Source organism: Nyctibius grandis, chromosome 27 (genome assembly GCF_013368605.1).
Source record: "Nyctibius grandis isolate bNycGra1 chromosome 27, bNycGra1.pri, whole genome shotgun sequence".
In the NCBI taxonomy this organism is placed as follows: domain Eukaryota; kingdom Metazoa; phylum Chordata; class Aves; order Nyctibiiformes; family Nyctibiidae; genus Nyctibius; species Nyctibius grandis.
The window spans coordinates 6,557,493-6,571,208 of NC_090684.1; the positions used below are offsets into that span (position 1 = coordinate 6,557,493).

The 13,716-nt window shown below is 55.8% G+C and overlaps 1 protein-coding gene across 1 annotated transcript in view; it reads right to left on the minus strand.

The window, feature by feature from the left end:
* Positions 1–7,230: 7,230 nt before the first annotated feature.
* Positions 7,231–13,716, minus strand: part of LOC137674152 (receptor-type tyrosine-protein phosphatase V-like) — a 36,445-nt gene continuing 29,959 nt past the window's right edge. The window contains exons 34-39 of the mRNA XM_068419333.1: positions 13,377–13,453; positions 12,894–13,028; positions 11,965–12,087; positions 11,283–11,440; positions 10,483–10,618; positions 7,231–7,666 (exon numbers count right to left, since the gene is read on the minus strand). Coding sequence (XP_068275434.1) covers positions 7,607–7,666; positions 10,483–10,618; positions 11,283–11,440; positions 11,965–12,087; positions 12,894–13,028; positions 13,377–13,453 — 689 coding nt within the window. The 3' untranslated portion in view covers positions 7,231–7,606. The remainder of the gene's footprint in view (positions 7,667–10,482; positions 10,619–11,282; positions 11,441–11,964; positions 12,088–12,893; positions 13,029–13,376; positions 13,454–13,716) is intronic.

Here is a 13,716-nt window from a genome sequence, read left to right on the forward strand (position 1 = left end):
GACACCTTAGCATGTTAGATATTAGGAAGAAATCTTCCTTAGATATTAGGGAGAAATTCTTTCCTGTGAGGGTGGTGAGACCCTGGCCCAGGTTGCCCAGAGAAGCTGTGGCTGCCCCCTCCCTGGCAGTGTTCAAGGCCAGGTTGGATGGGGCTGGGAGCAACCTGGTCTGGTGGAAGGTGTCCCTGCCCGTGGCAGGGGGGCTGGAACTAGATGATCTTTAAGGTCCCTTCCAACCCAAACCATTCTGTGATTCTATGTGGTACCTCTGGGTGGCAGGTGACATCCCAGGTGATACTTCTGCTGCCTCCACACTGCATGGCTAACAAGTCTTCCTGCAGCTTGCTTAAAAGAGGGAAAAAAAAAAGGGAAAATGTAGAGTACAGCCAAGGTCCAGCTCGTCTGAGCTACTGCAAGCACAGTTATTGCACAGAAGAGGCAGGGGTGGTGGGAAAGGGCTGTGTTATTCACGCCAGCACAACAGGCTTGAGGTGGTCTGGCTCTGGATCTCAGCTTGGACCTGAGGAGGGCTGGGACTATGGGTACCAGCGCTGGCCAAATCCTCTCTGTGGACCAGAAATGAAATGCCAAACAAGCTTTGGGCTGTGGACTGTGGCTGACAAGGCTTTTTAGAGCTGTTGGAGTTTAAAGCCTAACAAAGTTTTTGCAGAGGTATGGCTGGGGCAGGGCTGCAGCTAAACCCTTACAACACGCGCTGATATCCCCTCCCACAGAGCCAAAATGACTCTGTGGGCCCGGACAGGACAACTTGCTGGACTTTGACCTTGTCCCTCAGCAATGCTCTTCCTGCTGAGCTGAGGGAGATGATGAGCAGTGCTGTACTGTCGCTGCTCCCAAGGTGCTGCCAATGCGTTGGACATCCAGCCAGGGACATTCCCAAGCTGGAAGACAGGTTGTGCTAGCTGAGTCAAAGGGCTGGAGGCTGTTTCTTTCTGTCCTCAGCATGTGCCAGACCTGGGGGCCCTGGAACAAATCCATAAGTGTATCTTCTGCCCTGCTCCCACGGGGCAACTCTCTGTGCCCTCTTTTTATTTGTTTCCAAATTTCAGAAGGTTAAGGATCAGCTCAGTGAAATCCCAGTTGGGCTGTTGATCTCCAAGGACAACCAGTCCCTACTGCAGACCAGGAGGACGCTGGCTGTTTTTCACTGCCAAGGTCATAGCAGGAACCAAGTCCCCACTGTGCCACACACTGGAGAGGACAACAGAGAGGCAGTCTCCAGAATGGCTTGCAGGGCGTGGAGGAGATGCAGAGAGCCCCAGGCAGTCTCACAAAGCACAGGGGCACCAGAGAAAAATTAGCGTCACCAGGACTGGCCCATGCGTGCCAGGGCATGCACTCATCCACCTCATCTATGACACCTCTGTGGAGGGGACACTCACTCCTGGGACGTGATCTCTCTGTAGGATGAGCCCTCCAGACTTTCTCGCCATCTCTGGCTTCTCCTGAAGCCGGTCCTCCAGGTTCTGGGGAGAGCAGGATGTGGCCCAAACCAGTAGGGATGGGCTGAATGCAGCGGGAGCCAAGAGTCTGGTGCTTCGGATGTGTCTGTAAGCCTGGGGCATACCCCGGGGAGCCATTCGAGGTCAGGCACGGGGCAAAGGCCAGAGGAATGTTCCCGGTGTCCCTGCTCCCATCGGGGCCATCCAAAGGCTGAAATACCACAGTCAGGCCGCGGGTGAGTCCGGGCCCAGCAAGGGCTGCCAGAGGCTTTCCAAAATGTAAATGCAAACACTTGCAAACAAGCAGAAAGCCCCAGTGCCCAGCATGCTGCTCCAGCTGCCTGACTGGGCAGGGGGAGGATGGGGACTGGAGGTATCCATGCTCCCTGAGAGTGGGAAAGGCTGGTACCAATGAAGTCACACAGAGAAGGACGGTTCCTCCCTGATGCCCAGGGCACAGAACAGCACAAGCCTCAGATGCACTTTAACTCCTTGCTCTGGGAGACGCTGCTTGCAAAAGGCCATGGGGCAGCCTGGTGGCTCCATGCCCTGCAGAGAAGTGGGACAGAGGTTCAGAGCTAGGTAGAAGACCTGTTAGGTGGACCAGAACCCTGGTTCAGTGTCCTACATGCTTGAGGACCTTCCTTTTTCGAGTGTCTGCATCAGCTGGGTCAGGGAGCCGAAGCCATGGCAAGCCTAGCACATGCAAGAGCAGGGTGTTGAACAGGGAACCTCAGCTCTGGTCCTACTTGGCTGTCCCAGGAGGAATTCCCCTTCCAGTTCAGACCTTCCTTGAATCTATCTGGCCCCAGGGCTTCTGCTCTCCAGGACGTGGCTGACAGCAATAGCTGATGACAGACTACGCTGGAGATCCTGGGGAGGAATAGGCTGCAATCCTGCTGCTCCCAGTGCTGGTACAGCTCAGGTGGAAGAGACAGTGAGCAGTGGGCATCCCCACATCATGGCTACAGCTGGGGCAGCCACAGCCTGGTGCCAGGCATCTAATATCACGGAGGTGTCCAGCTTGGGATGTGGCTGGGTGCCATGGGCTCCCTGTGGTGGGAGCAATGCCCTGTTACTGTGCTGTGGGAAGATGTGGCAGCTGCTGGCCTCTCTGTGCCCTGGAGGAAGCAGGGGACAGGGGAGAGCCTAGGGCAGAGGTTCAGCAGCAGTGAATGGAGCAGCTGTGGGATCAAGGAGCTGTGGTGCCCCAGCCCCAGCAGGCTCCCATGGCTGTGGGTCCCCAGGAGATCCGAGGATTGGGTGCTCCTGCTCTCCTGCCACTTGGCAATGGTAACCCAGGCTGCCCCTGCTCTGGCAGCCATGGGAAGGGAGTGGGAAGGGGGGTCCGAATGGACATGGTCCTGCTCATCTTCATGGTCTTGACCTCTGCACGGGGGCTGATAGAGGAGGGTGGTGGCTGGATGCTGCCAGACTGGAGCAGGCTAAATATGAAAAACAACATGGCACGATCCAGAACTCGCTGGGCGGCCCGAGCTGGAGGCTTGTTTTGTTTTACTGTTTTGTTTGTCTCTCTCTCCCCCTCTGGGTTTCGTGGCTCTGAGCTGCAGGGCTGGAAAATTATTCATCCAAACCGCAGCTCCCACGACACCCTCTGTAAGCATCTGTGGCTCCAGACTCCGCTGCAGCAGTGGGTGGGAGGTCGTAAATTCATCATCGTCACCAAGTCGGCCTCCTGTTAGACAGGACGTGAAATGCGGAGCAGAGGGCTGTGCCGCGGACGCAGCCGTACCAAAGTCACTGGGGGAAACCTGCCGGCCAGTTTTCGTGACAAATCCCTGTCCCATGCCTGCCCTGTTGATGAGAAGGTCCCTCCATACCCGCCAGAGCAGCTGTGCTTTAGCTGCAGATGTCTGCAGGTTCACCTTGGCTGCTGGCTCTGCTGGAAACACTGTGGTGTTGTGCTAGCCAGATGTGAGGGCTGTGGGATCACTTGCTCCTGGTCTCCTGGAAGCTCTGCAGACAGCAACATGCCTCCCCCACCGTGGCTTTCACTTGCTTCCTTACGACTCAGAGCTGTTGCCCCTCGCAATTCTGTGCCACGAGTCCTGGGTCGGTGCAGCAGACCTGGCTGGCTGTGTGTAGCTGTGCTGGAACTCCCACCTCTGTGCATGGACACACAGGAGATCCATGGGCACTTTCCCAAGGGGCTGTAGAAAGATCCTGGGGCAGCAGCCCATCTGGCAAGGCAGATGGACAGTGATGTGCTTAACTGAGCCTCGTTGGGAGGAGAGGTGGTGTGGGGCAAGTGCCAGCAGAACTCATCCCCCAAGTTGTCTCATGTGGATGTTGTCCTGCTCTCCTCCACGAAAGGTGAGAGCCCACAAGCAGTCCCTGGGAATGCTCTCCCATTCTGAGGCCTCTCTCCTGTGCCACAAGCTGTAGAGCCAGACCCAGACCCTCTCCATGGGGAATATGGCTTTGAGCAAAGCCCCAGGCATAATGACTCTGAAAGCCACAGGGTAGCTCTGATTGCAGAAAAATAGAAAAGAAAGGATGGGGAGTTCCTGCCCCTCCTTATCCTTGGCAGCTGCCCCTTTCTGAGGATGAAGTCCTGGCCAGGATGCTGGGAGATCCTGGTAGCTTGTCTCTGCAGAACCCCAGGCTGCTGTGGGGTGATGCTCAGCCAAAGGGGCAATGACCACCCACCCAGAGTAGGGAGCCAGCAGTATGAGCCCCGCACACTGGCTGCCAGGCTCTAGAGAGCAAAATCCCTGGTAATCCTGCTTCTGTGCCCCTCACAAGGCTCCTGGTACCTCATGGCAATGGCTCCTCCTTCGCATCTTCACTGTCACTGTGACTGGCCCCACTTCACAGGTCAGGGTGCTCCACAGATGTTCTTGAAATCCCCTGGGACTAAGAGCATTAGGTGTTTTGCACATCATAAACCATGCCGGGACAGACAGGTACAAACGCTTGTCCGTGTTCAGTGGAGACTGCACACTTTGAACAAGAGCCTCTTGGGCACCAGGCTAAAGCTCGCATCTACACACACCTTTGGGATGTAACTGTGCTCAGCATCTGGGGTTTCTGGGCCATGCACAGCAAATGAACCACAGGCTGTGTCCAACACCACCAGTGGGGTGATGCTGGAGTTGGCTCCAGATCTGGTTCATCTCTCCCCCGTTTGAAGGAATGAGCACCAGTCCTTGTCCTACATCAGCAGCTCCCTCTCTCATTCCTGCTGAGGGACCTCTGCTTTCGTGTGCTTTGCAGGTCAGCTGGGCTGAGGCTAAGGCAGAGAGGAGAGGACTTTGACATGTGGATGGGACTGGGCCTCCAGTGTGGAAGTAACAGCACTTTCACTGTCCTTATAGGGGTTTGTTAGAGTGGGCTTGCAGGTCCTGGCAGAAGGCTACTGTCTTGTAGCCCAGGAACTATTTTTAAGGCTGGCTGGCACTGGAGGGTGAAAGCTGGATGTCAGCTTTCTGATGGAGGTCTAAGGAGGATGGACCTATGTGCATGTGGTGGCACACCACATGGTCTTTGAGACTGCTCCTTATTGGGGGCTCTTGGGAAAAAAACCCTACACTGGTGAGATTCTGTGCTGCTGGGCAGGTCTCAACTTCACCAGCCTATCAACTCAAAACTCTGGACAGACAATGAGCACGTCGTTCTTTGGACCAGATTTGATTTTGCAGCTTGCTTGCTTTATGTCAGGCCTCCAGCATGCACCAGTGTGTCCTCCTGTGGTGCCCCAGAAGAACATAGCAGGTGGCATCTCATGAGCAGCAAACAGCTTTGCCCCACCAATCCTGCCTGCTGAGCTGGGGGGTCACTGGGAGCAAACATTTCCTTGCTGTGACACTTATCCTGCAGCACAAGCATAGTTTAGGAGTTACTGGTTACATGAAAGCCATAAAGCCACCAGGCTTCCTGCAAGCGCATGGGCAAGTGCCAGACTCCTCCCAAGACGACATCATAAATCCTTTTGTGCACATAAGAATATCCACTGAGTTTTGCAGGCCTTTTTCACGTTGAAAGTATTCACACGTGCTCCTGGAGAGCTTTTGGCATGTTGGCATCCAACCAGAAGCAGAAACACTACAAGTCACTGCAATGGTCACTTGTGCAGGCTGAGCAGTGGGTGACCTGTCACATCAGGCTGGTGGGTGACCTTGGGACAAAGATGTAGTCACACGGAAACATTTTCAAACAGCAACTGGATCCATGACAATCCAGGTCAGGGTGGATGAGGGTGGTCATGGGCAACTCAGGATGCTCTGGCCTATAGTGAAGACAGCATTGCACATACTGAGTGCCCAGGGTGGGGGGGAAGCAGTGGGGGAAAAACCAGCCCTGTGTGGGGCTAAGGCTCTGCACCATCTTGGTTTCCTTTAGCCGATGAGTGCTGCAGCATGGAGCTGGACGCACGGCAGGGAATGCAGGGAAGGAGAGGATGGCAGAGGGGACCCAGCAGAGGTATGGGAGATACATTGTGTGCATGGAGAGACTGCTCCTACCTAGCTGTGCACTGTCTGCATCTATACGTGGGCAGCAAAGGAGAGCAAGCAGGTTCCCATCCCTGCCTGAACACATGGCTGGCAGCTGCACTGCACTGGTGGGTGGTGGGGATGGGGAGAGGGGGAAAGGTGCAGGGCATCAAACCCAGTTGCAAATGAGGCATCATCCCAGTGCTGGGATGGCTGATGGTTGCCCATGCTTAGGTGCCTGGGTGTCCCACTCCGGGGTGCAGACAGCAGGGTCCTTGCTTTGGAAGAGGGAGAAGCTGCTTGTGGAAACAGAGGGACAGTAGGATCAGTGGCCAACTCAGTCCCTGACCTGGGGCTGTCTACTCCTTACAGTAGGTCTTGGGACATCCTTGTCGTAGCTGTTGTGTCTCCTCACCCCACTCCAAGGCAGCTCCCGCAGGGCATGGTATTGTGGGTAGGAGCGTGGGCCCAGACTGGGACAGAGGTGCTGCTTTGAGACTGTGCCATAACCCCATGCTGCCTGAAGGGGTGAAGGAGGGTAAATGGGTTCCCAGATACAGTTTTTTTCTACCCCAAGAATATGCTCATTAAATCATCTGATTTTTTTAACTCTTCCTTCTGACTTGCACTTGGAGATCAATGAACCAAGTTGCTACTTGCAACTTCAGCTTGTGCACGGCTGTGCCTGCTTGCAGAGAGCGGTGTCTCTACACATAGCTGCACGGACAACCCAGTTCCCAGAGCAGGAGCCAGTGCTCTGCAGTGAGCCACAGGGCTGCCAGCTGCTTGCCAGCATGTCAGCTGGACCAGGTGGCTTTGCCCTGGTCCTTGGCTCTTGGGAGCCGGCCGGTTCATAACTTCAAGCCCAGGCTTCATTCGAAAATGTGTCTCCTCCTCGTAAAGCTGCGGGTGGGTTGGAGGCTCACTGCACAAGTGTTGCCTCAGTAACACGAGCAGATGAGAGTGAGCAGAAGCTGCTGTGTGCCATGGGCTGCAGTATCTGGGGTGCCCAAGGGCACCTCATCTGCTGGCCAGGGCTAGGGACACAGCTGCCCTTTTGGGAATGGCTGCTGTGCTGCAGCAGGGGAAGGCCTCGGCATTGGTGAGACCCCACAAAAGCCAGCCCACCCTTACAAGTAAGCTCTTTCCTAGGGCTGTTTATTGTTTGTACCTAAGACTGATCCACCAGCCAAGACAAGCCAGCTCCCACCACGCTCTGCCCACAGCTGTGTCTGAGACCTCAACATGCCTGGTGCTCATGAGCACATGGAGACCATGGTGTCAGACCTCAGCAGCTTGTGGGCACCAGAGCTGTCCGGGAGTGAGCCCAGGGCTGCCCCTTCTGTGCTGAAGGGCAGGGGCACCGCAGAGCCTCTGCAATCGGCGCTGCATACTGCAGTGGGGTTAACAAACCTTCCACGCACCAGGAATCCCAGGAGACGGCCAAAGTCTGCACAGAGGTGCTGCAGCAGCGCGTGGCAGGACAGCACTGCCCATCTGTTCAGGAGATCCTGTGTCGCTGCTAACACCGTGTGGGCCACGCTGGTGACAGTGCCAGGGTAGGTCATCTCTCGCTGCAGGGCTCGCTCTGTGCCAGGAGCTCCATGGTGCTCTCACCCCAGCTCCCGGCTCCGAACAGGACCCCGCAGAAGTGGAGGGCACGATGCTGCCAGGAAGTGCTGAGCAGTGTTAGGGCTGTTTCTGAGCGATGATGTCCCGGATGCAGGTGTACAGGAACATGTACTGGTCCTGCAAGAGAGAAAGGGGGGTCTGGAGTCAGGTTTCTGACAGAGACCTGGTTGCAGGACTAATCCTGCAATTTGCCTTAAAAGGTCCTAATTAACTAACAGTGTCTGATGGCAGAGCAGGATTTGGTGGTCCATGTTTGTCCCGTGTCACCAGAGTTGCCCAGAAGGGAAGAATCAGGCCTGGAGCTGTAGTTACACCATGTTTGTTTCCTCCTGCTTCATCATCCCTGTGATGGGGATGAGAGGAACATCTCCATCTGAGATGGAGAGGAACAATGTCACCTGACTTCCTCAAAGTGCCCCAGTGTCTTTTGGACATGCCATGGTGTTTGCATCCAACACAAGACCAAAGAGCAACTCCAGTGATGCTGAAGGGCAGCGAGCAGGGCTGGCTCTGCCCTGCTGGAGTGCACAGGGTCTGCAGTGACCTGAGGCCAGGAGGAAAGACCTCTGGAGCAGGAGTTTCCCTTGGTGGTAGTCTCAGTGTACCTGAGTCAAGTGTTGACAGTGGTTCAGGGTAGATCTCTGCAAGCTCTCAGAGGTAGACAAAAAGATCTGGGTGGTTTTAGTCCAGTTGCATCATTTCTTTAAGATCACCAAAATGATCCATCATTACCACATGTCTCAAGTCCACGGTGGATTTGATACAAGGTTCTGCTCAAATGCCAGGCTGCCCCAAAATGATGCTAGGCTACAAAACACCCAGGACTGACCACCGCCGCGGCAGGGCTCCGGGAAAGGCAAGCTGTGGGAAAGGTAATGAGGTTGTACTCAACGCACAAAGCTGGAGGGCAGGGCCAGCCTGCAAATGATGTGGGTCGAAATCACATGGTAGCCAGGAAGGGGGATTAGGGACTTGACAGAGGGGCCTCTGAGCAGCTCACTAATGCGCTGGCTAAGCTGCAAGTCACGAGGAGCCTCCTTCCCTGCTGGCAGTGGGTTTAGCCCCACTGAAGGGCCGGGAAAGCCACAGATCACACAATGGCTGTGGTTCCAGGTCACCAGAGCATGTTTTCAATGAGCCTGGCCTGATTGTGAAATCTGGAGTGACAGCCCAGGATTGACTTCAGACCAGGCGCACACAACGCCTGGCCAAATGCAAGAGCCCATCCCCAGAGACATGCGCCGTGCTGGAGCTGGGGGTGCTTAAATACCCGGCAGTTATCCATGGACAAACCCTCAAAGCTTCATCTTCGCCCTTGTTTGTCTACTAAATCCCCCAAAAAATCAACTGATGCCCCCAGAATGACAGCAATGTGCCCCCACCAGAGATAAAGGGGTCCTGGCAAGTCCCCGCAGTGATGGAGGAGGCTGGCAGCCACATGGCAGTGGCGTGGGGCTGGAGGGTAGCCCTGCCTGTCCTTCACTGGCCGTGCTGGGATCAGAGCAACCACTGCTCGTGGCAAGGTGGGGAGGCAGCTGCCCCCGCTGCCCCCGCTCAGTGGGGCAGCGGCTTTTGATCGGCGCTTGCTGTGCTTTTATGGGCAAGTTGTGTCTCTGCTCGGCAAGACCGCTGCTGAAATACAAAGGAGCTCTGAAGTAGGGGCAGCAGATGCCTTGCCCTCCTCCGGCTCCCAGCATGTGCATGGTTCACATTAATTAAGAATGCAATTAGCTGCTTGCAGGCGGCTCTGCAGCTGGGAAGCCCTGGAGAGATCTGCCCCAATTCTGCTGTCCTCTGTGGGGAGGGTTTCCAGGGATGCTGCATCAGCTCGTTCAGCGTTCACAGCAAATGAAAGCACTGTCCAGAGGGCATCTGTGCCACCAGCGCCCATCAGGAGCGCATGCCGGAGGCCATCAGGCTGGGCTGGGCTGGCATAGCACGGCAAGGCATGGCTGTGGAACCATCAGGCAGTGCCACAGCCTGCATGGCTGCAGGGCAGCTGCAAAGGTGGCAGGTTGTCCCACGGCCCCCCTTGCAGGCGGCCCCAGCTCTGGCAGCAGGCAGGGGCTGGGAGCAGGCTCTGGGTGTGGGGGATGCAGCAGGGAAAGGCACCGAATAAGGGGAAACCCCACAGATTCTTGACACCCAGGCTGACAGCCCTGTCCAGAGGCCAAGGGTGAGCAGGTAGGTTTGTCACACAGAATCATAGAATGGTTTGGGTTGGAAGGAACCTTAAAGATCATCTAGTTCCAGCCCCCCTGCCATGGGCAGGGACATCTTCCACTAGACCAGGTTGCTCCAAGCCCCATCCAACCTGGCCTTGAACATGGCCAGGGAGGGGGCAGCCACAGCTTCTCTGAGCAACCTGGGCCAGGGTCTCACCACCCTCACAGGAAAGAATTTCTCCCTAATATCTCATCTAAATCTCCCCTCTTTCAGTTTAAAACCATTCTCCCTCATCCGATCACTCCATGCCCTTGTAAAAAGTCCCTCTCCAGCTTTCCTGTAGCCTCTTCAGGTGCTGGAAGGCTGCTTAGAAGGTCTCCCTGGAGACATCTCTTCTCCAGGCTGAGCAGCCCCAACTCTCTCAGCCTGTCACGTAAGATGAAACCAAGGCATCATGCTTTCCAGGGCAGAATGGGAAGAGTGTTTTGCATTTATCGTGAGCTCACACGCAATTTCACCTATTGTAACTCCAGAACTGAGGAGATGAAAAAAGTCTTTTTCCCTGGGAAAAGACAGTGCCCTTAGCCGTCTATGGCTGGCAGAGCCGCAGGGTGGGGAGGAAGCATTGAATAAATCCCTGCATAGGCTGGACAGGCTCCCAGGTGCAGGTAGCATCCAGGGAGCGGGCAGCATGCCGCCAGCTCCAGGCAGCTCAGCATGAATGCTCTGTTCTCCCTGGCCCACTACCCTTCCTCCTTCCCACCTACCAGAGTCGGGGTCATGAGACAGCAGCTTCTTGTCAGCTGGAGGGTCACCCCGTAGACATCCACGATTCTCTCAGCTTTCATCTGGTGCAACAGGCAATCCAGGGAGATCAGCATCCCCATTTGGCTCACGTCACCACTGCAAGGGACAAGGGAGGGCCGTTGATGCCAGGTCAGGCTGAGCTGAACCTCTTTGGAAGTGGGCACCAGCCCAAGAAGTCAGAAGCCCCATGAGAAAACATGCAGCAACTGAGTACAGTGGTGATAGAGGACTGAGAACACTGGTCTTAGTGGCAGGGAGATATGTGCTGACCAGGGGGATGGGACCCCAAAGTGCCTGCTGAAAGAGACTTGAGATCCAGCCTACCCTGCCCTGCCGAGCTGTGCTCCCTCAACTAAGCCAGCTCTGACGATGTGCCAGTTGGGTTGGCTCCTGTGGGACTGTGAGCTCTACCTGGCTGCAAGCAGATGAGGACATCAGGGCTGCTCCCAGGATCCCAGCAGTCAGCCCAGGGATGGCCTGGGCACCTCAGCCTGGGAATGCCTGCTCCGTCCATGCTTGCCCCTGGCGCAGCCCTGTTTGCCCTCCTTCCTCATACATGCTTGGCAGAGCACTGCTTCATCTGACCTCCCAAGCTCACAGCTTCCCTGGCTCACATGAACCTCCTCTCAACACGCCCCAAAACCCTGGGGGTCCTTGGTGGAGGATGCAGGCTTACTGGTGGCCATGCCAAGGCGCTGTGCAACCTGGTGGGTACCAGCTCTGGGAGGCTGCCCTCGGATGGAGCAGGAATGTGATGTACCTGCAGTGCAGCAGGAGAGGACCGGCTCTCTTCCGATGGGGCATGCACCGTCTGACAGTGGTGAGGAGCTCCACCAGGCTCTGGACATCTGGCTGCTTCTTGCTGCTCCAGAGCGTGTATAGGAACTGTTGTACCTGCCTCTCCTTTCCTTTCTTCTCCTGGTGAGACACAAAGAGTTGACGTTGCTGTTGGGGAGGGATGGGTGAGTTTGGATGCAGAGGGGTTCCCGTTCTCCAATCCTTAGGCTGTCAAATGCTTTCCTGAGCTAACTGCTAGCTTCTCTAAAGCTGTCCAGGCAGTCTCTGCTGGGGCATTGCCCGTCACCCACATGGTGGGTATGGTGCCTCTGGCAACCTGCTCTCCTTCTCCACAGCACCCCAATCTGCCCCTTGAGAGGGAGACCGAGAACTGTGTGGGCCTTTTCAAAGAAGGTTAGAAAGACCTATCATCAAGGGGTGGGCAAAGCCTCCAAGGTCTCTCCCGTGCATCTCCTATGTCCACTCAGCACATGTTTTGGGTGTTGCAATCTAGAGTCCCTCCTGCATTTGTGGACTGCTGTCACTGCTCTTGCAGCTCAGACAAGTCTCCACGGACCTTTCTGCCCTTGTTCCTACAGACCTGTTTGCTAGCAGTGAAGAACATCCCAGGCAGTGGGAGCCAGGCCAGCTCCATCAACACATACATGTTTCATTTTGAGCTGGATACACCTCCACCCGGAGACAAGCTTCTCTGCGCCGCACTGGATGGTCAGCATCTTTGTGCAGAGAGAATCTCCTTCCAGGGGCCAGCACGCCTCGCCTGGGACCTGTGCGCAACAGCAAGTTTGGGTTCATGTTGACAGTTGCCATCTTTCAGATCAGTCAGTTTGGGGTCTGTGAAGGGGTTGGTCCGAGAGCAGCCCCAACATCACTCTATGTCAATTCATCCCCTAGCTAGAGAAGAACTTTTTACAAGGGCAAGTAGTGACAGGATGAGGGGTGACGGTTTTAAACTGAAAGAGGGGAGATATAGATGAGATATTAGGGAGAAATTCTTTGCTGTGAGGGTGGTGAGACCCTGGCCCAGGTTGCCCAGAGAAGCTGTGGCTGCCCCCTCCCTGGCAGTGTTCAAGGCCAGGTTGGATGGGGCTTGGAGCAACCCGGTCTGGTGGAAGGTGTCCCTGCCCGTGGCAGGGGGGTTGGAAGTGGATGAGCTTTAAGGTCCCTTCCAACCCAAACCAGTCTGTGATTCTGTGATTCTAGCTAAACCCTGTGGGCGTTTTGGAAACAACAGCAGATTGCAGCCAGCTTCCCTGCTAACACAGAGCTGCTTGGCAGTGGGAATCTCTCTCAGCAAAAGCTCTCTGCCTCGGCTGGTCAGAGGCAGGAGCTGCTGTTCTTGGGTGCCATGGAGATGCATCTTGAAGTGTACCAGCTGAGTCCAGGGCCATGGACTGCACAGTGGGCAGACAACCTGTCTCCCGTGACAAGCTGTGGGAGCACTTTGACACAGGATCTGCACCCAGGCTTCAGGAGGCAGTGAAAAGAATTCAAGTTTCAGAGCTGTGCTCTCTTCCAACTCCATTAAAGAGATCCCTGCTCTGCCATGGCACAGGCAGGCATGGCGTCTTACCTCCCCCTTCTCCTGCCATGGGAGAAGTGTTAGGATGGTGTGAACATCCTGTTCCCACACCAGGGTCCAGAAGTCCTCCATGGTTAACTTGTCAGGTCCCTGGACAGCCAGATACTCCCTGCTGGAGCTGCAGCCCTGGGTGGGGAACGAGAACATCACTCTCCTGATGGTACCCCCTCAGCCCGGGCGGCTGTGGGAGAGGCCAGGAAAAGAAGGGAAGCTCAGCAGGTCAGGAGGCAATGAGAGAAGAGAAAGCACCGAGGGAGGGAAGTGAGGACAGCCCAAACTGGGCAGGTGAGGGAAGGTACATCCTCAGTCCCCACAGTCCTCTTATCCACACAGGATCACAGTGGCAGTGACCAGTGGAGCAGCGCAGGAGCCAGGCAGCCCGGAACAGGGGCACGGTGAGGAAGGGGGAGCATCACCTGCTGCCTGTGGGACCCAGGCAGAGGGGTGGGCATGGCTGCTGGGGGTACAACTCACCGGGACATGCCACACCTGCAGAAGACCTGAGAAAGGGCCCTGTTCCAGCAGGGAAAACTTCACTCTGGAGCGATCATCTGCAAAATATGTGGGAGGTGGAGAGATCCAGGGCAGCATTGTGCTCACACAGCTCCTGCAGCCCGACTGCCAGACTCCACACAGCCACACAAATCCAACACCCCATTCACCATTTCTCTGCAAAGGTGCTCCCCTCTGCAGTGTTCTTCTCCAGCTCGTGGATATTGGTCCCCAAAAGACAGGTCTCTATCCCAACCTCCTGCTCAAAGCAGATACGTGTAGTGCAGGTTGCTCAGTTTCTTAGCCAATGGAGATCTGCCTA